We start from the raw sequence: 26,095 nt of genomic DNA on the forward strand, positions 1-26,095 counted from the left end.
GGACTCTGAAGGGTTCTGGGTGGTCCTGAGGGCTTTGGGTGGCTCCTGAAAGGTTTTTTGGGGGTCCTGAGGGGTTTGAGGTCTCCCAAACCCCTCGTGAGCCACAGGGGTCGCTCAGGGGGGGCTCCCCGATAAATCCGGGCGGGATTCCAGAACTTTCGGGGACCTCAGGAGGCTCCCGGTGACTCAAACCCAAAACGGGGGCTCAGGTTTGGGGTCCCGGGGATTCGGGGAGGATTTGGGGAGGGGTCTCAGGGATTTGGGGATGATTTGGGGAGGGGTCCCGGGGGGTTTTTTTCTCCTCACTCGATGGCGGGCAGCAGGTAATGCTTGCGCAGGGACTCGAAGTACGGCCCGAGGTTGGCGGTGCCCTCGATGACGAACACGACGTCGGCCACCATGGCGGGGGGCGCGGGGGGCTCCAGCGCCGGCACCACCATCGCCCCTCAGGGGGCTCCGGACGGGCTGGGGAACACCGAGACCGCGCCCAAACTCAATTCCCACCCCTGATTTACCTCAGAAATCCCAAATTCGGACCCCAAAAACCCCCCCGGGACCCCCCAAACCCCCCCCGGGACCCCCCGCCCCGCCCCCACCCCGGATACCGGCAGCGGCTCCCGCCGGACCGGAAGTGTTTTCCTTCCCCCCCCCTCACGTGATCTCCCGACAGCGCGCGCGCGAAGGGGCGGGGAAACCCCGCGTTGCCGCGGCAACGGCGAGACGGAGCCAATCAGCGGCGAGGGGCTGGGGCCACGCCCCCTCCCGCCCGCCTGTTGCCGGGGCAACCGCGCCTTAACCAATCGCGTTGCAGCAAAAAGCCACGCCCCGCCCCACCGTTGCCGCGGCAACCGCGCTTTAACCAATCGCGTTGCAGAGGAAGCCCCGCCCTTTCCCGCCGTTGCCGCGGCAACCGCGCTTTAACCAATCACGTCGCAGCAAAAGCCAGGCCCCGCCCCCGTTGCCGTGGCAACCGCGGCGCTCCCGGCGTGCCCCGCGCGGGCAATGGCGGCGAACGGCGGGAACTGAGCGGAGACCGCGGCGGGCGCTGAGGGGCGGGGCCGGAGGTCAAAGGGGGCGTGGCCTAAAAGGGGCGTGGCTTAGACGGGCGTGGGTATTTGGGCGTGGCTTAACGGGAAAAGGGGCGTGGTTAAACAGCGAGGGGCGTGTCCTGAGGGGAAGGGGGCGTGGCTTAACGGGAAAAGGGGCGTGGCTTAGGGGAAAGGGGGCGTGTCCTGAGGGGAAAAGGGGGCGTGGTCTAGGGAAAAAGGGGCGTGGCTTAAGGGAAGGGGCATGTTCTGAGGGGGAAAGGGGGCGTGTCCTGAGGAGAAAAGGGGGGCGTGGTCTAAGGGAAAAGGGCCGTGTCCTGAGTGAAAAGGGGGCGTGGCTTAAGGGAAAAGGGGGCGTGGCTTAAGGGAAAGGGGCGTGTCCTGAGGGGAAAAGAGGTTGTGGTCTAAGGGAAAAGGGGGCGTGTCCTGAGGGAAAAGGGGGCGCGCCCTGAAAGGAAAGGGGGCGTGGCTTAAGGGAAAGGGGCGTGACCTGAACAGAAAAGGGGCGTGTCCTGAGGGGAAAAGGGGGCGTGTCCCGAATAGAAAAGGGGGCGTGGCTTAAGGGGAAAAGGGGCGTGTCCTGAGGAGAAAAGGGGGCGTGGCTGAAGGAAAAGGGGGCGTGTCCTGAGGGAAAGGGGGCGTGTCCTAAGTGGAAAGGGGGCGTGTCCTGAGGAGAAAGGGGGCGTGTCCTGAGGGAAAAGGGGGCGTGTCCTGAGGAGGAAAGGGGGCGTGTCCTGAGGAGGAAAGGGGGTGTGGTCTAAGGGAAAAGGGGACGTGTCCTGAGGGGAAAGGGGGCGTGGCCTAAGGGAAAGGGGGCGTGTCCTGAGGGGAAAGGGGGCGTGGCCTAAGGGAAAGGGGGCGTGGCCTAAGGGAAAGGGGGCGTGTCCTGAGGGAAAGTGGGCGTGGCCATGCCCGAGGAAGAGGAGGGCGCCCCCTGCCTGCTGTGCCTGGCCACGGCCAGCGGGCTCCCCCTGTTCTGCCGCCCGCCCCGCCCCCAGGTGAGGCCACGCCCCCTTTTCCCTCGTCACGTGACCTTTGACCCCTCCCGTGTGACCCTTGACCCCTCCTATATGACCTTTGACTCCCCCATCATGTGACCTCTGACCCATCCCATGTGACCTTTGACCTCTCCCATGTGACCTTTGCCCCTCATCACGTGACCTTTGATTCATCCCACGTGACCTTGGACCCTCATCACATGACCTGTGACCCCCTCCCATGTGACCTTTGACCCCATCATGTGACCTCTGACCCTCATCACGTGACCTGTGACCGCTCCCATGTGACCTTTGACCCATCACATGACCTTTGACCCCGTCACGTGACCCTTGTCCCCATCACATGACCTTTGACCCATCCCATGTGACCTTTCTCCCTTGTCACGTGACCTTTGACCCCTCCCATGTGACCGTTGACTCCTCCCACGTGACCTTTGTGTCCCCCATCACGTGACCTTTGACTCCTCCCATGTGATTTTTCTCCCTCGTCACGTGACCTTTGCCCCTCATCACGTGACCTTTGACCCCTCCCACGTCACCTTTGACTCCCCCACCATGTGACCTGTCCCTCATCACGTGACCTCTGACCCCATCACATGACCTTTGACTCCCCCATCACGTGACCTCTGACCCTCATCACGTGACCTTCAACCCCGTCATGTGACCTTTGACCCCTCCCATATGACCTTTGTCCCCCATCATGTGACCTGTCCCTCATCACATGACCTCTGACCCCCATCACGTGACCTTTGTCCCCCGTCACGTGGCCTTTGACTCCCCCATCACGTGACCTTTGACCCATGACTTGACCTTTGACCCTCATCACGTGACCTTTGACTCCTCCCATGTGACCTTTGTGTCCTGTCACGTGACCTTTGACTCCCCCATCACGTGACCTCTGACTCTGATCACATGACCTTTGTTCCTCATCACGTGACCTTTGACCCCATCACGTGACCCTTGACCCCTTCCATGTGATCTCTGACCCTCATCACATGACCTGTGACCGCTCCCATGTGACCTTTGACCCCATCACATGACCTTTGACCCCATCACATGACCTTTGACCCCCATCATGTAACCTCTGACCCTCATCACGTGACCTTTGACCCCTCCCATATGACCTTTGTCCCCTATCATGTGACCTGTCCCTCATCACGTGACCTGTGACCCTCATCACGTGACCTTCAACCCCATCACGTGACCTTCAACCCCTCCCATGTGACCCTTGACCCCTCCCATGTGACCTTTGACCCTCATCACGTGACCTTTGACCCCTCCCATGTGACCTTTGACTCCTCCCACGTGACCTTTGTGTCCTATCACGTGACCTTTGACTCCACCCAGCACGTGACCTTTGACCCCATGATGTGACCTCTGACCCTCATCACATGACCTTTGACCCCTCCCATGTGACCTTTGTGCCCCATGATGTGACCTCTGACCCTGGTCACATGACCTTTGTCCCTCATCATGTGACCTTTGACCCCATCACGTGACCTTTGACCCCATCACGTGACCTTTGACCCCATCACGTGACCCTTGTCCCCATCACATGACCTTTGAGCCCCTCCCACGTGACCTTTGACCTTGTCACGCGACCTTTGGCCCCATCATGTGACCTTTGACCCTCATCACGTGACCTTTGACCCCTCCCACGTGACCTTTGACCCCATCATGTGACCTTTGACCCCTCCAATATGACCTTTCTCCCTCATCACGTGACCTTTGCCCCATCACGTGACCTTTGTCCCTCATCACGTGACCTTTGACCCCTCCCATGTGACCTTTGACTCCTCCCACGTGACTTTTGTGTCCTATCACGTGACCTTTGCCCCATCACGTGACCTTTGACCCTCATCATGTGACCTTTGACTCCTCCTACGTGACCTTTGACCCATCGCATGACATCTGTCCCCCTCACGTGACCTTTGACCCCTCCCATGTGACCTTCGTGCCCCATCACGTGAGCTTTGATTCCATCACGTGACCTCTGACCCTCATCACGTGACCCTTGACCCCTCCCATGTGACCTTTGACTCCTCCAACATGACCTTTGTGTCCTATCACGTGACCTGACTCCCCCAGCACGTGACCTTTGACCCCATCACGTGACCCTTGACCCCTTCCATGTGACCTCTGACCCTCATCACATGACCTGTGACCGCTCCCATGTGACCTTTGACTCCATCACATGACCTTTGACCCCCTCCCACGTGACCTTTGACCCCTCCCATGTGACCTTTCTCCCTCGTCATGTGACCATTGACCCCTCCCATGTGACCTTCGTGCCCCATCACATGACCTTTGACTCCCCCACCACGTGACCTTTGACCCCGTCACATGACCCTTGTCCCCATCACATGACCTTTGATCCCCCATCATGTGACCCTTGACCCCCTCCCACGTGACCTTTGACCCCTCCCACGTGACCTTTGGCCCCCATCATGTGACCTCTGACCCTCATCACGTGACCTTTGACCCCTCCCATATGACCTTTGTCCCCTATCATGTGACCTGTCCCTCATCACGTGACCTTTGTCCCTCGTCACGTGACCTTTGACCCCATCACGTGACCTTCAACCCCTCCCGTGTGACCTTTGACCCCTCCCATGTTAACTCTGACTCCTCCCATGTGACCTTTGTGTCCTATCACATGACCTTTGATTTCCTCATCACGTGACCTTTGACCCCTCCCACGTGACCTTTGTCCCCCTCATGTGACCTTTGACCCCTCCCATGTGACCGTTGACCCCATCACGTGACCTTTGACCCCATGACTTGACCTTTGACCCCTCCCACGTCACCTTTGACTCCCCCATCATGTGACCTGTCCCTCATCACATGACCTCTGACCCCCATCACGTGACCTTTGACTCCCCCATCACGTGACCTTCAACCCCATCACGTGACCTTTGACCATCATCACGTGACCTTTGACCATCATCACGTGACCTTTGACCCCTCCCATGTGACCTTTGACCCCTCCCACATGACCTTTGACCCCATCACATGACTTCTGTCCCCATCACATGACCTTTGGCCCCTCATATGTGACCGTTGACCCCCATCACGTGACCTTTGACCCATGACTTGACCTTTGACCCCATCACATGACCTTTGACCTCGTCACATGACCCTTGTCCCTATCACGTGACCTTTGACCTTCTCCCACGTGACCTTTGACCCCTGCCACGTGACCTTTGGCCCCCATCACGTGACCTCTGACCCCTCCCATGTGACCTTTGACCCCTCCCACGTGACCTTTGTCCCTCATCACGTGACCTTTGACCCTCATCACATGACCTCTGACCCCTCCCACATGACCTTTGACCCTCATCACGTGACCTTTGACCCCTCCCATGTGACCTTTGACTCCCCCATCATTTGATCTTTGACCCCATGATTTGACCTCTGACCCTGATCACGTGACCTTTGACCCCATCACGTGACCCTTGACCCCTTCCATGTGACCTCTGACCCTCATCACATGACCTGTGACCACTCCCATGTGACCTTTGACCCCATCACATGACCTTTGACCCTGTCACATGACCCATGTCCCCCTCACATGACCTTTGACCCCTCCCACGTGACCTTTGGCCCCATCACGTGACCTTTGACCCCTCCCATGTGACCTTTGATCCCTCCCACATGATATTTGACCCCATCACATGACCTTTGACCCCATCACATGACTTCTGTCCCCATCACATGACCTTTGGCCCCTCCCATGTGACCTTTGATTCCATCACGTGACCTTTGACTCCTCCCATGTGATTTTTCTCCCTCGTCACATGACCTTTGCCCCATCACGTGACCTTTGACCCCTCCCACATCACCTTTGACTCCCCCATCATGTGACCTGTCCCCCATCACGTGACCTCTGACCCCCATCACGTGACCTTTGCCCCTCGTCACGTGACCCCTGTCCCCGCCCCCAGCTCCCGTTCTCATTGGTCGGGGCCCTGCACGGGGTTCACCTGTTCGGGGCCATGGAGGGGGCGGAGCTTCGTCAGGCGGCCACGCCCACTGCTCACGTGACCTGGGGAACCTACGGCAACAGGTGAGGGTCACAAAGCTCCAGGGGCGATTTCGGGGGAATTTGGAGGATTTTGGGTCATTTTGGGCGGAATTTTGGGGAAAATTTTTGGATTTTGGGGAAAATTTAGGGAAATTTGGAGGAATTTGGGGGGATTTTGGGGGGATTTTGAGGATTTTTGGGGATTTTGAGGGGATTTGAGGGGATTTGGGGGAATTTTGGGGGGATTTTGAGGATTTTTGGGGATTTGAGGGGATTTGGGGGAATTTTGGGGGATTTTGAGGATTTTTGGGGATTTTGAGGGGATTTGGGGGAATTTTGGGGGATTTTGAGGGGATTTGAGGAATTTTGGGGGGATTTGGGGAGAATTTTGGGGATTCTGAGGGAATTTTAGGGGAAAATTTGGGAAAATTTGGGGATTTTGAGGGGATTTGAGGGGATTTTGGGAAAATTTGGGGAGAATTTTGGGGGGATTTGGGGGGAATTTTGGGGATTTTGAGGGAATTTGGGGGGGATTTGGGGGGAATTTTGGGGACATTTGTGGATTTTTGAAGATTTTGGGGGGTTTTGGGGAGAATTTGGGGGAATTTTGGGGGGATTTGGGGGAATTTTGGGGGATTTTGGGAAAATTTTGGGGATTTTTGGGGATTTTGAGGGGATTTGGGGGAATTTCGGGGGGATTGGGGGTGAATTTTGGGGATTTTGAGGGAATTTTGGGGGGAAATTTGGGAAAATTTGGGAATTTTGAGGGGATTTGAGGGGATTTTGGGAAAATTTGGGGAGAATTTTGGGGGGATTTGGGGGGAATTTTGGGGAAATTTGTGGATTTTTGGAGATTTTGGGGGGTTTTGGGGAGAATTTGGGGAAATTTCGGGGGGATTTGGGGTGAATTTTGGGGATTTTGAGGGAATTTTGGGGGGAAATTTGGGAAAATTTGGGGAAATTTGGGGATTTTTGGGGATTTTGAGGGGATTTGGTGGAATTTTGGGTGAATTTTGGGTGATTTTGGGTGAATTTTGCAGCATCTCCCTGATCCTGCTCAGCCCCAGCCCCGCCCCCGCCCGGATCCTCGACTCCGCCTTCGGCGCCATGGTGAGACCCCGCCCCTCCCAGTACGGACCAGTATGGCCCCAGTATGGCCCCAGTATGGCCCAGTGTTCCCAGTATGAACCAGTATGGCCCCAGTATCCCCAGTATGGCCCCAGTGTTCCCAGTATGGCCCCAGTGTTCCCAGTATGGCCCCAGTGTTCCCAGTATGGCCCCAGTATCCCCAGTATGAACCAGTATCCCCAGTATGGCCCCAGTGTTCCCAGTATGGCCCCAGTGTTCCCAGTATGAACCAGTATCCCCAGTATGGCCCCAGTGTTCCCAGTATGGCCCCAGTGTTCCCAGTATGGCCCCAGTATCCCCAGTATGGCCCCAGTGTTCCCAGTATGGCCCCAGTATCCCCAGTATGGCCCCAGTATCCCCAGTATGGCCCCAGTATCCCCAGTATGGCCCCAGTGTTCCCAGTATGGCCCCAGTGTTCCCAGTATGGCCCCAGTATCCCCAGTATGGCCCCAGTGTCCCCAGTATGAACCAGTGTTCCCAGTATGGCCCCAGTGTTCCCAGTATGGCCCCAGTGTTCCCAGTATGGCCCCAGTGTTCCCAGTATGGACCAGTGTTCCCAGTATGGCCCCAGTGTTCCCAGTATGAACCAGTGTTCCCAGTATGGCCCCAGTGTTCCCAGTATGGCCCCAGTATCCCCAGTATGAACCAGTGTTCCCAGTATGGCCCCAGTATCCCCAGTATGGCCCCAGTATCCCCAGTATGAACCAGTGTTCCCAGTATGGCCCCAGTATCCCCAGTATGGCCCCAGTATCCCCAGTATGAACCAGTGTTCCCAGTATGGCCCCAGTGTTCCCAGTATGGCCCCAGTGTTCCCAGTATGGCCCCAGTGTTCCCAGTATGAACCAGTATCCCCAGTATGGCCCCAGTGTTCCCAGTATGGCCCCAGTGTTCCCAGTATGGCCCCAGTATCCCCAGTATGGCCCCAGTGTTCCCAGTATGGCCCCAGTGTTCCCAGTATGGCCCCAGTGTTCCCAGTATGAACCAGTGTTCCCAGTATGGCCCCAGTGTTCCCAGTATGGCCCCAGTGTTCCCAGTATGAACCAGTATCCCCAGTATGGCCCCAGTGTTCCCAGTATGGCCCCAGTGTTCCCAGTATGGCCCCAGTGTTCCCAGTATGGCCCCAGTGTTCCCAGTATGGCCCCAGTATCCCCAGTATGGCCCCAGTGTTCCCAGTATGAACCAGTATCCCCAGTATGGCCCCAGTATCCCCAGTATGGCCCCAGTGTTCCCAGTATGAACCAGTATCCCCAGTATGGCCCCAGTATCCCCAGTATGGACCAGTGTTCCCAGTATGGCCCCAGTATCCCCAGTATGGCCCCAGTGTTCCCAGTATGAACCAGTATCCCCAGTATGGCCCCAGTGTTCCCAGTATGGCCCCAGTATCCCCAGTATGGCCCCAGTGTTCCCAGTATGGCCCCAGTATCCCCAGTATGGCCCCAGTGTTCCCAGTATGAACCAGTGTTCCCAGTATGGCCCCAGTGTTCCCAGTATGGCCCCAGTATCCCCAGTATGGCCCCAGTGTTCCCAGTATGGCCCCAGTGTTCCCAGTATGGCCCCAGTGTCCCCAGTATGAACCAGTGTTCCCAGTATGGCCCCAGTGTTCCCAGTATGGCCCCAGTGTTCCCAGTATGAACCAGTATCCCCAGTATGGCCCCAGTGTTCCCAGTATGAACCAGTGTTCCCAGTATGGCCCCAGTATCCCCAGTATGGCCCCAGTGTTCCCAGTATGGCCCCAGTGTTCCCAGTATGGCCCCAGTGTTCCCAGTATGGCCCCAGTGTTCCCAGTATGGACCAGTGTTCCCAGTATGGACCAGTGTTCCCAGTATGGACCAGTGTTCCCAGTATGGCCCCAGTGTTCCCAGTATGGACCAGTATCCCCAGTATGGCCCCAGTGTTCCCAGTATGGCCCCGGTGTTCCCAGTATGAACCAGGGTTCCCAGTATGGCCCCAGTGTTCCCAGTATGGCCCCAGTGTTCCCAGTATGGCCCCGGTGTTCCCAGTATGAACCAGGGTTCCCAGTATGGCCCCAGTGTTCCCAGTATGGCCCCACTATCCCCAGTATGAACCAGTGTTCCCAGTATGGCCCCAGTGTTCCCAGTATGGCCCCAGTGTTCCCAGTATGGCCCCAGTATCCCCAGTATGAACCAGTATCCCCAGTATGGCCCCAGTGTTCCCAGTATGGCCCCAGTGTTCCCAGTATGGCCCCAGTGTTCCCAGTATGAACCAGTGTTCCCAGTATGGCCCCAGTGTTCCCAGTATGAACCAGTGTTCCCAGTATGGCCCCAGTGTTCCCAGTATGAACCAGTGTTCCCAGTATGGCCCCAGTGTTCCCAGTATGAACCAGTGTTCCCAGTATGGACCAGTATCCCCAGTATGGCCCCAGTGTTCCCAGTATGGCCCCAGTGTTCCCAGTATGGACCAGTATCCCCAGTATGGCCCCAGTGTTCCCAGTATGGCCCCAGTATCCCCAGTATGAACCAGTATCCCCAGTATGGCCCCAGTATCCCCAGTATGGACCAGTATCCCCAGTATGGACCAGTGTTCCCAGTATGGACCAGTGTTCCCAGTATGGCCCCAGTATCCCCAGTATGGACCAGTGTTCCCAGTATGGCCCCAGTGTTCCCAGTATGAACCAGTGTTCCCAGTATGGCCCCAGTGTTCCCAGTATGGCCCCAGTGTTCCCAGTATGGACCAGTATCCCCAGTATGAACCAGTGTTCCCAGTATGGACCAGTATCCCCAGTATGAACCAGTATCCCCAGTATGGACCAGTATCCCCAGTATGGCCCCAGTATCCCCAGTATGAACCAGTATCCCCAGTATGGACCAGTATCCCCAGTATGGCCCCAGTGTTCCCAGTATGAACCAGTGTTCCCAGTATGGCCCCAGTATCCCCAGTATGGACCAGTATCCCCAGTATGGCCCCAGTATCCCCAGTATGGCCCCAGTGTTCCCAGTATGGCCCCAGTATCCCCAGTATGGCCCCAGTGTTCCCAGTATGGCCCCAGTATCCCCAGTATGGCCCCAGTATCCCCAGTATGAACCAGTGTTCCCAGTATGAACCAGTGTTCCCAGTATGGCCCCAGTATCCCCAGTATGGCCCCAGTGTTCCCAGTATGGCCCCAGTATAGCCCCAGTATGAACCAGTGTTCCCAGTATGGCCCCAGTGTTCCCAGTATGGCCCCAGTGTTCCCAGTATGGCCCCAGTATCCCCAGTATGGCCCCAGTGTTCCCAGTATGGCCCCAGTGTTCCCAGTATGGACCAGTGTTCCCAGTATGGCCCCAGTGTTCCCAGTATGAACCAGTGTTCCCAGTATGGCCCCAGTGTTCCCAGTATGGCCCCAGTGTTCCCAGTATGAACCAGTGTTCCCAGTATGGACCAGTGTTCCCAGTATGGCCCCAGTGTTCCCAGTATGGACCAGTGTTCCCAGTATGGCCCCAGTGTTCCCAGTATGGCCCCAGTGTTCCCAGTATGGACCAGTATCCCCAGTATGGCCCCAGTATCCCCAGTATGAACCAGTGTTCCCAGTATGGCCCCAGTGTTCCCAGTATGGCCCCAGTATCCCCAGTATGGACCAGTGTTCCCAGTATGAACCAGTGTTCCCAGTATGGACCAGTATCCCCAGTATGGGGCGCTGCCCCTCCCCCCACCCCACCGTGAACCACCAGGCACCTCCCAGTTTGTCCCAGTTCCCCTCCCAGTCCATCCCAGTTCCCCTCCCAGTTTGTCCCAGTTCCCCTCCCAGTCCATCCCAGTTCCCCTCCCAGTTTGTCCCAGTTCCCCTCCCAGTCCATCCCAGTTCCCCTGGTCACCATCCCAGTTTATCCCAGTCCCTCCCAGTTCCCCCCAGCCCCTCTCCCAGTCCCTCCCAGTCCATCCCAGTCCCTCCCAGTTCCCCCTGGCCCCTCTCCCAGTCCATCCCAGTCCCTCCCAGTCCATCCCAGTTCCCCCCAGCCCCTCTCCCAGTCCCTCCCAGCCCCGTTCCCAGTGCTCCCAGTTCCCCCCAGCCCCATTCCCAGTGCTCCCAGTCCATCCCAGTCCCTCCCAGTCCATCCCAGTTCCCCCCAGCCCCTCTCCCAGTCCCTCCCAGTCCATCCCAGTGCTCCCAGTTCCCCCCAGCCCCATTCCCAGTGCTCCCAGTCCATCCCAGTCCCTCCCAGTCCATCCCAGTTCCCCCCAGCCCCTCTCCCAGTCCCTCCCAGTCCATCCCAGTGCTCCCAGTTCCCCCCAGCCCCATTCCCAGTGCTCCCAGTCCATCCCAGTCCCTCCCAGTCCATCCCAGTTCCCCCCAGCCCCTCTCCCAGTGCTCCCAGTTCATCCCAGTCCCTCCCAGTCCATCCCAGTGCTCCCAGTGCCCCCCAGCCCCTCTCCCAGTCCCTCCCAGTCCATCCCAGTCCCTCCCAGTCCATTCCAGCCCCATTCCCAGTGCTCCCAGTCCCTCCCAGTTCCCCCCGGCCCCTCTCCCAGTCCATCCCAGTTCCCCCCAGCTCCATTCCCAGTGCTCCCAGTTCCCCCCAGCCCCTCTCCCAGTCCCTCCCAGTCCATCCCAGCCCCTCCCAGTCCATCCCAATCCCGTTCCCAGTGCTCCCAGTCCATCCCAGTTCCCCCCAGCCCCTCTCCCAGTGCTCCCAGTCCCTCCCAGCCCCTCCCAGTGCCCCCCAGCCCCTCTCCCAGTGCTTCCAGTCCATCCCAGTTCCCCCCACCCCCATTCCCAGTGCTCCCAGTCCATCCCAGCCCCTCTCCCAGTGCTCCCAGTCCCTCCCAGTTCCCCCCACCCCCATTCCCAGTGCTCCCAGTCCATCCCAGTCCCTCCCAGTTCCCCCCAGACCCTTTCCCAGTGCTCCCAGTTCCCCCCAGCCCCTCTCCCAGTCCCTCCCAGCCCCGTTCCCAGTGCTCCCAGTGCCCTCCACCCCCATTCCCAGTGCTCCCAGTCCATCCCAGTCCCTCCCAGTCCCTCCCAGTTCCCCCCAGCCCCTCTCCCAGTCCCTCCCAGCCCCGTTCCCAGTGCTCCCAGTGCCCTCCACCCCCATTCCCAGTGCTCCCAGTCCATCCCAGTCCCTCCCAGTCCCTCCCAGTTCCCCCCAGCCCCTCTCCCAGTCCCTCCCAGCCCCGTTCCCAGTGCTCCCAGTCCATCCCAGTTCCCCCCAGCCCCTCTCCCAGTGCTCCCAGTCCCTCCCAGTTCCCCCCAGCCCCTCTCCCAGTGCTCCCAGTTCCCCCCAGCCCCGTTCCCAGTGCTCCCAGTCCATCCCAGTCCCTCCCAGTCCATTCCAGTTCCCCCCAGCCCCATTCCCAGTGCTCCCAGTCCATCCCAGCCCCTCCCAGTGCCCCCCAGCCCCTCTCCCAGTGCTCCCAGTCCATCCCAGTTTATTCCAGTTCCCCCCAGCCCCTCTCCCAGTGCTCCCAGTCCATCCCAGCTCCATTCCCAGTGCTCCCAGTTCCCCCCAGCCCCTCTCCCAGTGCTCCCAGTCCATCCCAGCTCCATTCCCAGTGCTCCCAGTCCATCCCAGCTCCATTCCCAGTGCTCCCAGTCCATCCCAGCTCCATTCCCAGTGCTCCCAGTCCCTCCCAGTCCATCCCAGTCCCTCCCAGTTCCCCCCAGTGCCCCCCAGCCCCTCTCCCAGTGCTCCCAGTCCATCCCAGTCCCGCAGGTGCTGGTGCTGGGTTTGGATGAGTTGGTGCCCGTCCGCAACGTGGAGCGGCTCAAACGCGACCTGAGGGTGAGGAGGGGTCCCAGGGGGTTTGGGGGGGTTTTGGGGGGTCCTGGGTGGGTTTTGGGGGGTTCTGAGGGGTTTTGGGGGGTCATGGGGGGCTCCTGGAGGGGTTTTGGGGGGTCCTGGGGGGGGCTTGAGGGGGTTTGGGGGGTCCTGGAGAGGTTTTGGGGGGTCCTGGGGGGTCCTGGAGGGGTTTTGGGGGGTCCTGGGGGGTCCTGGAGGGGTTTTGGGGGGTCCTGGGTGGGTTTTGGGGGGTCCTGGGGGGGATTTGGGGGATCCTGGGGGGGTCCTGGGTGGGTTTTGGGGGGTTCTGAGGGGTTTTGGGGGGTCATGGGGGGCTCCTGGGGGGGTTTTTGGGGGGTTCTGAGGGGTTTGGGGGGGTCCTGGGGGGCTTCTGGAGGGGTTTTGGGGGATCCTGAGTGGGATTTGGGGGGTCCTGGGGGGGTTTTGGGGGCTCCTGGAGGGGTTTTGGGGGTCCTGGGGGGTCCTGGGGGGATTTGGGGGGTCCTGGGGGGGTTTTGGGGGGGTTCTGGGTGGGTTTTGGGGGGTCCTGGAGGGGTTTTGGGGGGTCCTGGGGGGTTTTGGGGGGTCCTGGGGGGATTTGAGGGGGTCCTGGGTGGGTTTTGGGGGTCCCAGAGGAGTTTTCAGGGTTCCCAGAGGGATTTGGGGGGATCCTGGGTGGGTTTTGGGGGGTCCTGGGGGGATTTTTGGGGGTCCCAGAAAGGTTTTGGGGGCTCCTGGAAGGGTTTGGGGGGTCCTGGGGGGATTTCAGGGGTCCTGGGTGGGTTTTGGGGGTCCCAGAGGGGTTTTTGGGGGGTCCTGTTGTTTTTGGGGTGTTTTTGGGGGGTCCCAGAGGAGTTTTTGGGGGGTGTCCTGGTGTTTTTGGGGTGTTTTTGGGGTGTTTTTGGGGGGTCCCAGAGGGGATTTTGGGGGGTCCCGGTGTTTTTGGGGTGTTTTTGGGGGGTCCCAGAGGGGTTTTGGGGGGTTCCTGTTGTTTTTGGGGGTGTTTTTGGGGTGTTTTTGGGGGGTCCCAGAGGGGTTTTGGGGGGGTCCTGGTGTTTGGGGGTGTTTTTGGGGTGTTTTTGGGGGGTCCCAGAGGAGTTTTTGGGGGGTCCTGTTGTTTTTGGGGTGTTTTTGGGGTGTTTTTGGGGGGTCCCAGCCCGTCTCCCCCTCCCCCAGAGCTGTTTTGGTCTCATTGACGCCCTCCTGACCCCCCGGGGGGGGTGGGGGCTGGGCCCCCCCTGCCGCCCCCTCCCCCCAGCGACCCCCCGTGAGGCTCTGCAGGTGAGACCCCTCCCCAAATTCCCCAAATCCCCCCAAATCCCCCCAAAATCCACCCCTGGGACCCCCAAAATCCACCCCTGGGACCCCCAAATCCCCTCCTGGGACCCCCAGAACCCCAAAATCCACCCCTGGGACCCCCAAATCCCCCTCTGGGACCCCCAAATTCCCTCCTGGGACCCCCAAATCCACCCCTGGGACCCCCAAATCCCCTCCTGGGACCCCCAAATCCCCCCCAAATCCTCCCCTGGGACCCCCAAATCCCCCCCTGGGACCCCCAAATCCTCCCCTGGGACCCCCAGAACCCCAAAATCCACCCTGAGACCCCCAAATCCCCCCCTGGGACCCCCAAATTCCCCAAATCCCCCCCAAATCCCCCCCTGGGACCCCCAGAACCCCAAAATCCCCCCCTGGGACCCCCAAATCCCCTCCTGGGACCCCCAAATCCCCTCCTGGGACCCCCAAATCCATCCCTGGGACCCCCAAATCCCCTCCTGGGACCCCCAAATCCCCTCCTGGGACCCCCAAATCCATCCCTGGGACCCCCAAATTCCCCAAATCCCCCCAAAATCCACCCCTGGGACCCCCAAATCCCCCCCTGGGACCCCCAGAATTCCCCCAGGACCCCCCTGGGGGTGATTCCAATAATTTGGGGAGGGGTCCCCAAGGCTCAGGGGTGGTTCCCATAATTTGGGGAGGGGTCCCCAAGGCTCAGGGGTGGTTCCCATAATTTGGGGAGGGGTCTCCAGGGTTTTGGGATCATTCCCATGATTTGGGGAGGGGTCTCCATTATTTAGGGGTGGTTCCAATAATTTGGGGAGGGGTCTCCATAATTTGGGGAGAGGTCTCCACAATTTTGGGGTGGTTCCAATAATTTGGGGAGGGGTCCCCAAGGTTTAGGGGTGGTTCCCACGATTTGGGGAGGGGTCTCCATAATTTGGGGAGGGGTCTCCACAATTTTGGGGTGATTCCAATAATTTGGGGAGGGGTCTCTATAATTTAGGGATCATTCCCATAATTTGGGGAGGGGTCTCCACAATTTGGGGAGGGGTCTCCACGCTCTAAGGACCATTCCCCATAATTTGGGGAGGGGTCTCCAGGCTTTGGGGGTGGTTCCCATCATTTGGGGAGGGGTCTCCATAATTTGGGGAGGGGTCTCCATAATCTAAGGGTGATTCCAATAATTTGGGGAAGGGTCCCCAAGGCTCAGGGGTGGTTCCCATGATTTGGGGAGGGGTCTCCATTATTTAGGGGTGGTTCCCATAATTTGGGGAGGGGTCTCCACAATTTGGGGAGGGGTCTCCATAATTTAGGGGTGATTCCAATAATTTGGGGAGGGGTCCCCAAGGTTTAGGGGTGGTTCCCACGATTTGGGGAGGGGTCTCCATAACTTGGGGAGGGGTCTCCACAATTTTGGGGTGATTCCAATAATTTGGGGAGGGGTCTCTATAATTTAGGGATCATTCCCATAATTTGGGGAGGGGTCTCCACAATTTGGGGAGGGGTCTCCACGCTTTAAGGACCATTCCCCATAATTTGGGGAGGGGTCTCCAGGCTTTGGGGGTGGTTCCCATCATTTGGGGAGGGGTCTCCATAATTTGGGGAGGGGTCTCCATAATCTAGGGGTGATTCCAATAATTTGGGGAGGGGTCCCCAAGGTTTAGGGGTGATTCCAATAATTTGGGGAGGGGTCTCAGGGGGTTCTGCAGTGGTTTGGGGTGGTTCCAATAATTTGGGGAGGGGTCCCCAGGGTTTAGGGGTGGTTCCAGTAATTTGGGGAGGGGTCCGCAGGGTTCAGGGGTGGTTCCCATGATTTGGGGAGGGGTCTCCATAATTTAGGGGTGGTTCCAGTAACTTGGGGAGGGGTCTCCATAATCTGGGGGTGGTTCCAGTAACTTGGGGAGGGGTCTCCATAATCTGGGGGTGGTTCCAGTAACTTGGGGAGGGGTCTCCATAATTTTGGGGTGATTCCAATAATTTGGGGAGGGGTCTCCAGGGCTTGGGTGTGATTCTAATAATTTGGGGAGGGGTCCCCAAGGTTTAGGGGTGGTTCCCACGATTTGGGGAGGGGTCTCCAGGATTCAGGGGTGATTCCCATCATTTTGGGGTGGTCCCCACAATTTGGGGAGGGGTCTCCAGGGCCTAGGGGTGGTCCCAATAATTTGGGGAGGGGTCCCCATAATTTGGGGAGGGGTCTCCAGGGCCTAGGGGTGGTCCCAATAACTTGGGGAGGGGTCTCCATAATTTGGGGAGGGGTCCCCATAATTTGGGGAGGGGTCTCCAGGGTTTTGGGATCATTCCCATGATTTGGGGAGGGGTCTCCAGGCTTTGGGGTGATTCCCATCATTTTGGGGAGGGGTCCCCATAATTTGGGGAGGGGTCTCCATTATTTAGGGGTGGTCCCCATAATTTGGGGAGTGGTCTCCACAATTTGGGGAGGGGTCCCCAAGGTTCAGGGGTGGTTCCCATGATTTGGGTAGGGGTCTCCATAATTTGGGGAGGGGTCCCCAGGGTTTAGGGGTGGTTCCCACGATTTGGGGAGGGGTCCCCATAACTTGGGGAGGGGTCTCCATAATTTGGGGAGGGGTCTCCAGGCTTTAGGTGTGGTTCCCATGATTTGGGGAGGGTTCTCTATAATTTGGGGAGGAGTCTCCATAATCTGGGGGTGGTTCCAGTAACTTGGGGAGGGGTCTCCATAATTTGGGGAGGGGTCTCCAGGGCCTAGGGGTGGTCCCCATAATTTGGGGAGGGGTCTGCAGTGTCCTGTGTCCCCTCCCCAGGATCGGCTGCAGCGTTTCGGGGGGGCGGCTCACACGGATTTGTGCTGCCTCTGTTTTGGGTCTGGGGGCTTCGGGGGCTCCGTGCTGGGCACCCCCCGCTGGGGGGCGCTGTCGGGCGCTGACTCCGCCCCCCTGCGCGCGCTGATGATGACGTCATCGTGGGGAGGAGGAGCCAATGGGAGGGGCCCGGCGGCGCGAGACCTTCCGGTGTTCCTGCCCAATAGCAGCCCGCAGGTGAGGTCACGTGACCCCCTGAAACTGACCCCGCCCCCCTCCCCAAACTGACCAATAGCAGCCCGCGGGTGAGGTCACGTGACCCTCAAAAACTGACCCAAAACTGACCCCAAAATCACCCAAAACTGACCCCAAAATCACCTGAAATTGACCCCAAACTGACCCAAAATTACCCAAAACTGACCCAAAACTGACCCCAAAACCACCTGAAATTGACCCAAAACTGACCCCAAAATCACCCAAAACTGACCCAAAATTGACCCCAAAATCACCCAAAATTGACCCCAAAATCACCTGAAATTGACCCAAAGCTGACCCCAAAATCACCCAAAACTGACCCAAAATTGACCCCAAAATCACCCGAAATTGACCCAAAGCTGACCCCAAAATCACCCAAAATTGACCCAAAGCTGACCCCAAAATCACCCGAAATTGACCCCAAAATCACCCAAAACTGACCCAAAATTGACCCCAAAATCACCTGAAACTGACTCAAAATCACCCAAAACTGACCCCAAAACCACCTGAAATTGACCCAAAACTGACCCCAAAACCACCTGAAATTGACCCAAAACTGACCCCAAAATCACCTGAAATTGACCCAAAACTGACCCCAAAATCACCCAAAATTGACCCAAAACTGATCCCAGAATCACCCAAAACTGACCCAGATTTCCCAAAACTGCCTCAAAATAACCCAAATTCCCCCAAACCACCCCAAAACTGCCCCAAATTTCCCCAAACTCCCCCAAACTGCCCCCAAACCCCCCAATTTTCCACAATTTTCCACAAATTTCCCCAAAACTGCCTCAAACTGACCCCAAACTCCCCCAAACTGCCCCAGTTTCCCAAATTTCCCAAAATCCCCCAAATTTCCCCCAAACTCCCCCAAAGTTTCCCAAACTCCCCCAAAACTCCCCCAAATTTCCCCCAAACTCCCCTAAACTGACCCCAAATTCCCCAAATTTCCCCCAAATTTCCCCCAAATTTCCCCGAATTTCCCCAAATTTCCCCCAAATTTCCCAAAATCCCCCCAAAATCCCCCCAATTTCCCCAAATTTCCCCAAACTCCCCCGAATTTCCCCCAAATCCCCCAATTTCCCCCAAATTTCCCCAAAATCCCCCCGAATTTCCCCCAAAATCCCCAAATTTCCCCCCAATTTCCCCCAAATTCCCCCCAAATCCCCAATTCCCCCCAAATTCCCCAAAATCCCCCCAATTTTCCCCAAAATCCCCAAATTTCCCCCCAATTTCCCCCAAATTTCCCCAAATTCCCCCAAATTTTCCCCAAATTTCCCCCAAATTCCCCCAAATTTCCCCAAATTCCCCCAAAATCCCCAAATTTCCCCCAAATCCCCCAAATTTTCCCCAAAATCCCCAATTTCCCCCAAATTTCCCCAAACTCCCCCGAATTTCCCCCAAGTCCCCCAATTCCCCCCAAATCCCCCAAATTTTCCCCAAAATCCCCCCAATTTCCCCCAAAATCCCCAAATTTCCCCCAAATTTCCCCCAAATTTCCCAAAATCCCCCCAATTCCCCCCAAATTTTCCCCAAAATCCCCCCAAATTTCCCCCAAATTTCCCCCAAATTTCCCCAAACTCCCCCGAAATTCCCCCAAATCCCACAATTCCCCCCAAAATTCCCCAAAATCCCCCCAATTCCCCCAAAATCCCCAATTCCCCCCAAATTCCCCAAAATCCCCCCAATTTCCCCCAAATTTTCCCCAAAACCCCCCCAAATCCCCCCAATTTTCCCCAAAATCCCCAAATTTCCCCCCAATTTTCCCCAAAATCCCCAAATTTCCCCCCAATTTTCCCCAAAATCCCCCCAAAATCCCCCCAATTCCTTCCAAATTCCCCCCAAATTCCCCCAATTTTCCCCAATTTTCCCCCAATTTCCCCCCAATTCCCCCCAAATTCCCCCAATTTCCCCAAATTCCCCCAATTTCCCCAAATTCCCCAAATTTTCCCCAAATTTCCCAAAATCCCCCGAATTTCCCCCATTTTCCCCTGCCCAGGTCCCTCACCGGCTGCTGCTGCTGCGGCTGCTGCCGGGGCTGCTCCTGGCTCTGCTCTGCGGCCCCCGCCCCTCCCTGCAGCTCCTGCTGGCTCAGGTCAGGCCTGAAGGGGTTAATTTGGGGAGGGGGCTTCTCCAAAATCATCCTCACCCACCACAAAATCCCCAAATTCCCACAAAATCCCCCAAAACTGCACCGAATTCCACCCAAACTGACCCAAATTCCACCAAAACTGCACCAAATTCCACCAAAACGGCACCAAACTGCACCAAACTGACCCAAAACTGCACCAAACTGCACCAAACTGACCCAAACTGACCCAAAACTGCACCAAACTGCACCAAACTGACCCAAACTGACCCAAAACTGCACCAAACTGACCCAAACTGACCCAAAACTGCACCAAACTGACCCAAAACTGCACCAAACTGACCCAAAACTGCACCAAACTGACCCAAAACTGACCCAAAACTGCACCAAACTGACCCAAAACAACCCCAAAATCCCCTAAACTGACCCCAAACTGCCCCAAATTCCCCCAAACTCCCTCAAAACTGACCCAAAGTTTCCCAAAACAGCCCCAAATTCACCCAAAACTGCCCCAAATTCCCCCAAATTTCCCAAAACTGCCCCAAATCACCCCAAAACTGCCCCAAACCCCCCCAAATTTCCCCCAAACTCCCCCAAATTTCCCCCAAAGTTTCCCAAAACTGCCCCAAATTCTCCCAAACTCCCCCAAAACTGGCCCAAATTCCCCCAAAGTTTCCCAAAACTTCCCCAAATCACCCCAAAACTGCCCCAAAATCCCCCAAATTCCCCACAAACTCCCCAAATTTCCCCAGTTTCCCAAAACTGCCCCAAATCCCCCCAAATTTCCCCCAAATTTCCCAAAACAGCCCCAAACTCCCCCAAAACTGCCCCAAATTCCCCCCAAATTCCCCCAAACTCCCCCAAACTCCTCCAAACTGCCCCAAACTCCCCCAAATTTCCCCCAATTTCCCCCAAAGTTTCCCAAACTCCCCAAATATCCCCCAAATTTCCCAAAACTGCCCCAAATCACCCCAAAACAGCCTCAAATTTCCCCAAACTCCCCCAAACTCCCCCAAATTTCCCCAAATTTCCCCCAAATTCCCCCAAATTCCCCAAATTTCCCCCAAATTCCCCCAAATTTCCCCAAATTTCCCCCAAATTCCCCCAAAACTGCCCCAAAACTCCCCCAAATTCCCCCAAATTTCCCAAAACTGCCCCAAATCACCCCAAAACAGCCTCAAATTTCCCCAAACTCCCCCAAATTTCCCCAAATTTCCCCCAAATTTCCCCCAAACTCCCCAAATTCCCCCAAATTTCCCCCAAATTTCCCCCAAACTCCCCAAATTTCCCCCAAATTTCCCAAAACTGCCCCAAATCACCCCAAAATCCCCTCCCCTCCCCCCCAGCTGCTGCCCCAGTTTTGGGGTCCCCTCCTGGAGCAGCTCCGGGGCTGTGCCCGCCCCCGACCCCCCCCGATGCCCCCCGAGGTGCTGGGGTGAGTCTGGGGGAGACCCCCCAATGTGGGGAGGGGGATTTGGGGGAGACCCCCCAATTTGGGGAGGGGGATTTGGGGGAGACCCCCCAATTTGGGGAGGGGGATTTGGGGAGAGACCCCCCAATTTGGGGAGGGGGATTTGGGGAGAGACCCCCCAATTTGGGGAGGGGGATTTGGGGAGACCCCCCAATTTGGGGAGGGGGCTGAAGGGGAGGGACCCCCCAATTTGGGGAGGGGGATCTGGGGAGACCCCCCAATTTGGGGAGGGGGATTTGGGGAGGGACCCCCCAATTTGGGGAGGGGGATTTGGGGAGACCCCCCAATTTGGGGAGGGGGCTGAAGGGGAGGGACCCCCCAATTTGGGGAGGGGGATCTGGGGAGACCCCCCAATTTGGGGAGGGGGATGAAGGGGAGGGACCCCCCAATTTGGGGAGGGGGATTTGGGGAGGGACCCCCCAATTTGGGGAGGGGGATTTGGGGAGGGACCCCCCAATTTGGGGAGGGGGATGAAGGGGAGGGACCCCCCAATTTGGGGAGGGGGATTTGGGGAGGGACCCCCCAATTTGGGGAGGGGGATGAAGGGGAGGGACCCCCCAATTTGGGGAGGGGGATGAAGGGGAGGGACCCCCCCAATTTGGGGAGGGGGATTTGGGGAGAGACCCCCCAATTTGGGGAGGGGGATGAAGGGGAGACCCCCCAATTTGGGGAGGGGGATGAAGGGGAGAGACCCCCCAATTTGGGGAGGGGGATTTGGGGAGGGACCCCCCAATTTGGGGAGGGGGATTTGGGGGGAGACCCCCCAATTTGGGGAGGGGGATTTGGGGAGAGACCCCCCAATTTGGGGAGGGGGATGAAGGGGAGACCCCCCAATTTGGGGAGGGGGATGAAGGGGAGAGACCCCCCAATTTGGGGAGGGGGATTTGGGGAGGGACCCCCCAATTTGGGGAGGGGGATTTGGGGGGAGACCCCCCAATTTGGGGAGGGGGATGAAGGGGAGGGACCCCCCAATTTGGGGAGGGGGATTTGGGGGGAGACCCCCCAATTTGGGGAGGGGGATTTGGGGAGAGACCCCCCAATTTGGGGAGGGGGATGAAGGGGAGGGACCCCCCAAATTGGGGAGGGGGATTTGGGGAGAGACCCCCCAATTTGGGGAGGGGGATTTGGGGAGGGACCCCCCAATTTGGGGAGGGGGATGAAGGGGAGGGACCCCCCAATTTGGGGAGGGGGATGAAGGGGAGGGACCCCCCAATTTGGGGAGGGGGATCTGGGGAGAGACCCCCCAATTTGGGGAGGGGGATTTGGGGAGGGACCCCCCAATTTGGGGAGGGGGATTTGGGGAGAGACCCCCCAATTTGGGGAGGGGGATGAAGGGGAGGGACCCCCCAATTTGGGGAGGGGGATTTGGGGAGAGACCCCCCAATTTGGGGAGGGGGATGAAGAGGAGACCCCCCCAATTTGGGGAGGGGGATTTGGGGAGGGACCCCCCAATTTGGGGAGGGGGATGAAGGGGAGGGACCCCCCAATTTGGGGAGGGGGATGAAGAGGAGAGACCCCCCAATTTGGGGAGGGGGATGAAGGGGAGGGACCCCCCCAATTTGGGGAGGGGGATTTGGAGAGGGACCTCCCAATTTGGGGAGGGGGATGAAGGGGAGGGACCCCCCAATTTGGGGAGGGGGATGAAGGGGAGGGACCCCCCAATTTGGGGAGGGGGATTTGGGGAGGGACCCCCAAATTTGGGGAGGGGGATTTGGGGAGGGACCCCCCAATTTGGGGAGGGGGATGAAGGGGAGGGACCCCCCAATTTGGGGAGGGGGATGAAGAGGAGAGACCCCCCAATTTGGGGAGGGGGATTTGGGGAGGGACCCCCCAATTTGGGGAGGGGGATTTGGGGAGGGACCCCCCAATTTGGGGAGGGGGTTTTGGGGAGGGACCCCCCAATTTGGGGAGGGGGATTTGGGGAGGGACCCCCCAATTTGGGGAGGGGTCCCCAAATTGTTTCCCCTCCCCCTCCCCAGGTACCTCCTGATCCATCGGGGCCAGACCCACAGCGGGATCAGCAAAGGGGCGGGGCAGGGTGAGACCCCTCCCCAAAATACCCCAAAACCCCAGAGACCCCTCCCCAAAATACCCCAAAATACCCCAAAACCACCGAGACCCCTCCCCAAATTCCCCCAAAATACCCCAAAACCACCGAGACCCCTCCCCAAATTCCCCCAAAATACCCCAAAACCACCGAGACCCCTCCCCAAATTCCCCCAAAATACCCCAAAACCACCGAGACCCCTCCCCAAAACCCCAAAACCACCGAGACCCCTCCCCAAATTCCCCCAAAATACCCCAAAACCACCGAGACCCCTCCCCAAAACCCCAAAACCACCGAGACCCCTCCCCAAAATACCCCAAAATACCCCAAAACCACTGAGACCCCTCCCCAAATTCCCAAATCCCCCCAAAAAACCCCAAAAAACCCCAAAACCACTGAGACCCCTCCCCAAATTCCCAAATCCCCCCAAAATCCCCCCAAAAACACCGAGCCCCCTCCCCAAATTCCCAAATCCCCCCAAAAAAACCCAAAACCACTGAGACCCCTCCCCAAATTCCCAAATCCCCCCAAAAATCCCCCCAAAAACCCCAAAACCACTGAGCCCCCTCCCCAAATTCCCCAAAATCCCCCCAGAAACCCCCAAACCCCTGAGACCCCTCCCCAAATTCCCAAATCCCCCCAAAAATCCCCCCCAAAAAACCCCCAAAAACCCCAAAACCACCGAGCCCCCTCCCCAAATTCCCAAATCCCCCCAAAATCCCCCCAAAACCACCGAGCCCCCTCCTCAAATTCCAAAATCCCCCCCAAAATCCCCCCCAAAACCACCGAGCCCCCTCCCCAAATACCCAAATCCCCCCAAAAACCATTGAGCCCCCTCCCCAAATTCCCAAATCCCCCCAAAATCCCCCCCAAAAACACCGAGCCCCCTCCCCAAATTCCCAAATCCCCCCAAAAAAACCCAAAACCACTGAGACCCCTCCCCAAATTCCCAAAATCCCCCCCAAATCCCCCCCAAAACCCCCGAGCCCCCTCCCCAAATTCCCAAATCCCCCCAAAATCCCCCCCAAAAAACCCCAAAAACCTTTTCAGATTTGCCCCAAACCCCCCCAATTTTTCCCCAAAAAAACCCCAAAAAAATTTTGGGGACCCCTCCCCGATTTTTGGGGACCCCTCCCCGATTTTTTGGGACCCCCCAGGAGGGTCTCTGCCCCCCCATCTCCGAGCTGCCGCCCTCAGGAACCTCCAGAAGCTCCTGGCCCCCCAATATCGGCCCGAGTTGGGGGGCAGGGGTGAGTGAGGAGGGGGGGAAATGTGGGGCTGGGGTCTCCGGGGGGGGTTTGGGGGGGCTCGGGGGGGTGATTTGGGGGTCTGGGGGGTGTCTGGGGGGGGATTTGGGGGTCTGGGGGTGATTTGGGGGTCTGGGGGTGCTCCAGGGGGTGATTTGGGGGTCTGGGGGTGATTTTGGGGTGTCAGGGGGTGATTTGGGGGTCTGGGGGTGTCTGGGGGGGATTTTGGGGTCTGGGGGTGCTCAGGGGGGGATTTTGGGGTCTGGGGGTGTCTGGGGGGGGATTTGGGGGTCTGGGGGGGATTTGGGGGTCTGGGGGTTTTCCAGGGGGGTGATTTGGGGGTGATTTGGGGGTCTGGGGGGTGATTTGGGGGTCTGGGGGTGCTCAGGGGGTGATTTGGGGGTCTGGGGGGGATTTGGGGGTCTGGGGGGGATTTGGGGGTCTGGGGGGGATTTGGGGGTCTGGGGGTGCTCCAGGGGGTGATTTGGGGGTCTGGGGGTGTCTGGGGGGTGATTTGGGGGTCTGGGGGGGGGATTGGGGGGTGGATTTGGGGGTCTGGGGGGTGATTTGGGGGTCTGGGGGGGGATTTGGGGGTCTGGGGGGGGATTTGGGGGTCTGGGGGGGGATTTGGGGGTCTGGGGGTGCTCAGGGGGGTGATTTGGGGGTCTGGGAGTGATTTGGGGGGGATTTGGGGGTCTGGGGGTGATTTGGGGGGGGATTTGGGGGTCTGGGGGGGGATTTGGGGGTCTGGGGGTGCTCCAGGGGGGTGATTTGGGGGTCTGGGGGTGATTTGGGGGTCTGGGGGTGCTCAGGGGGGGGATTTGGGGGTCTGGGGGGGATTTGGGGGTCTGGGGGTGTCTGGGGGGTGATTTTGGGGGTCTGGGGAGGGTTTTGGGGTACACAATAATTTCGGGGTGCCCCCCAGGGTCCCCCCCCGGCCTCAGGCTCTGTTACAGGAGGGTTTTGGGGTACAGTCTGATTTTGGGGTGCCCCCAGGAGGGTTTTGGGATGATTTTGGGGTACACAATAATTTTGGGGTGCCCCCCAGGATTCCCCCCCGGGCTCAGGCTCTGTTACAGGAGGGTTTGGGGTGGATTTTGGGGTACAGTCTGATTTCGGGGTGCCCCCAGGATCCCCCCCCGGGCTCAGGCTCTGTTACAGGAGGGTTTTGGGGAGGTTTTGGGGTACAGTCTGATTTTGGGGCGCCCCCCAGGATCCCCCCCCGGGCTCAGGCTCTGTTATGTCTCGCTGCCCACCCACACCGGCTGCTGCCTCCTGCGCCCCGAGCTGCTGCTGCTGCTGCTGCTGCCCCCCGGGACCCCCCGAGACCCCCTGAACCCCACGGCCATGAGGGTGCTGAGTGCGCTGAGCTGCGGCTGAGACCCCCAAAAATCACCCCTGAGACCCCCCAAAATCACCCCAAAAATCACCCCTGAGACACCCAAAAATCACCCCAAAAATATCCCTGAGACCCCCAAAAATCACCCCAAAAAATCACCCCCGAGACCCCCAAAAATCACCCCAAAAATCACCCCTGAGACCCCCAAAAATCACCCCAAAAATCACCCCAAAAACCAGCCCTGAGAACCCCAAAAATCACCCCTGAGACCCCCTGAACCCCACGGCCATGAGGGTGCTGAGTGCGCTGAGCTGCGGCTGAGACCCCCCAAAATCACCCCTGAGACCCCCCAAAAATCACCCCAAAAACCAGCCCTGAGACCCCTCAAAAATCATCCTGAGACCCCCCAAAAATCACCCCAAAAATCACCCAAAAATCACCCCCGAGACCCCCTGAACCCCACGGCCATGAGGGTGCTGAGTGCGCTGAGCTGCGGCTGAGACCCCCAAAAATCACCCCAAAATATCCCTGAGATCACCCCCCAAAAATCACCCCTGAGACCCCCAAAAATCACCCCAAAAATCACCCCAAAAACACCCCAAAAATCACCCCAAAAACCAGCCCTGAGACCCCCAAAAATCACCCCAAAAACCAGCCCTGAGACCCCCTGAACCCCACGGCC

At 58.3% G+C, this 26,095-nt stretch overlaps 2 protein-coding genes across 4 annotated transcripts in view; one reads left to right on the plus strand and one right to left on the minus strand.

Annotated features, from left to right (window-relative positions):
- The window catches only part of MED25 (mediator complex subunit 25), a 32,502-nt gene extending 31,797 nt beyond the window's left edge, over positions 1–705 (minus strand). Inside the window, exons 1-2 of the mRNA XM_058859575.1 lie at positions 606–705; positions 307–465 (exon numbers count right to left, since the gene is read on the minus strand). Coding sequence (XP_058715558.1) covers positions 307–440 — 134 coding nt within the window. The 5' untranslated portion in view covers positions 441–465; positions 606–705. The remainder of the gene's footprint in view (positions 1–306; positions 466–605) is intronic.
- A 1,199-nt stretch (positions 706–1,904) lies between these two features.
- Positions 1,905–25,493, plus strand: FUZ (fuzzy planar cell polarity protein). Of its 3 annotated transcripts, XM_058859757.1 has the most exons (11): positions 1,905–2,044; positions 5,989–6,110; positions 7,109–7,178; positions 12,845–12,913; positions 14,087–14,191; positions 16,969–17,202; positions 19,220–19,315; positions 20,656–20,744; positions 22,760–22,818; positions 23,985–24,077; positions 25,288–25,493. In XM_058859757.1, exons 1-11 carry the CDS (start codon positions 1,955–1,957, stop codon positions 25,452–25,454), a joined length of 1,194 nt encoding a protein of 397 aa, XP_058715740.1. In that variant the 5' UTR covers positions 1,905–1,954; the 3' UTR covers positions 25,455–25,493. The 3 variants fall into 3 exon arrangements, with proteins under 3 accessions (XP_058715740.1, XP_058715741.1, XP_058715742.1); XM_058859758.1 differs by lacking the exon at positions 14,087–14,191; XM_058859759.1 differs by lacking the exons at positions 20,656–20,744; positions 22,760–22,818.
- The last annotated feature ends 602 nt before the right edge of the window (positions 25,494–26,095 follow it).

The sequence above is a fragment of the Poecile atricapillus genome, chromosome 30 (genome assembly GCF_030490865.1).
Source record: "Poecile atricapillus isolate bPoeAtr1 chromosome 30, bPoeAtr1.hap1, whole genome shotgun sequence".
NCBI classification, from domain to species: Eukaryota; Metazoa; Chordata; class Aves; order Passeriformes; family Paridae; genus Poecile; species Poecile atricapillus.

Excerpts from the sequence above, each read along its gene's own strand:
- FUZ (XM_058859757.1), top strand. The coding sequence starts at position 1,955 with ATGCCCGAGGAAGAGGAGGGCGCCCCCTGCCTGCTGTGCCTGGCCACG. Across the intron at positions 2,045-5,988 it reads GCCGCCCGCCCCGCCCCCAG|CTCCCGTTCTCATTGGTCGG; the intron begins GTGAGGCCACGC and ends CCCCGCCCCCAG. Across the intron at positions 17,203-19,219 it reads TGCCCAATAGCAGCCCGCAG|GTCCCTCACCGGCTGCTGCT; the intron begins GTGAGGTCACGT and ends TCCCCTGCCCAG.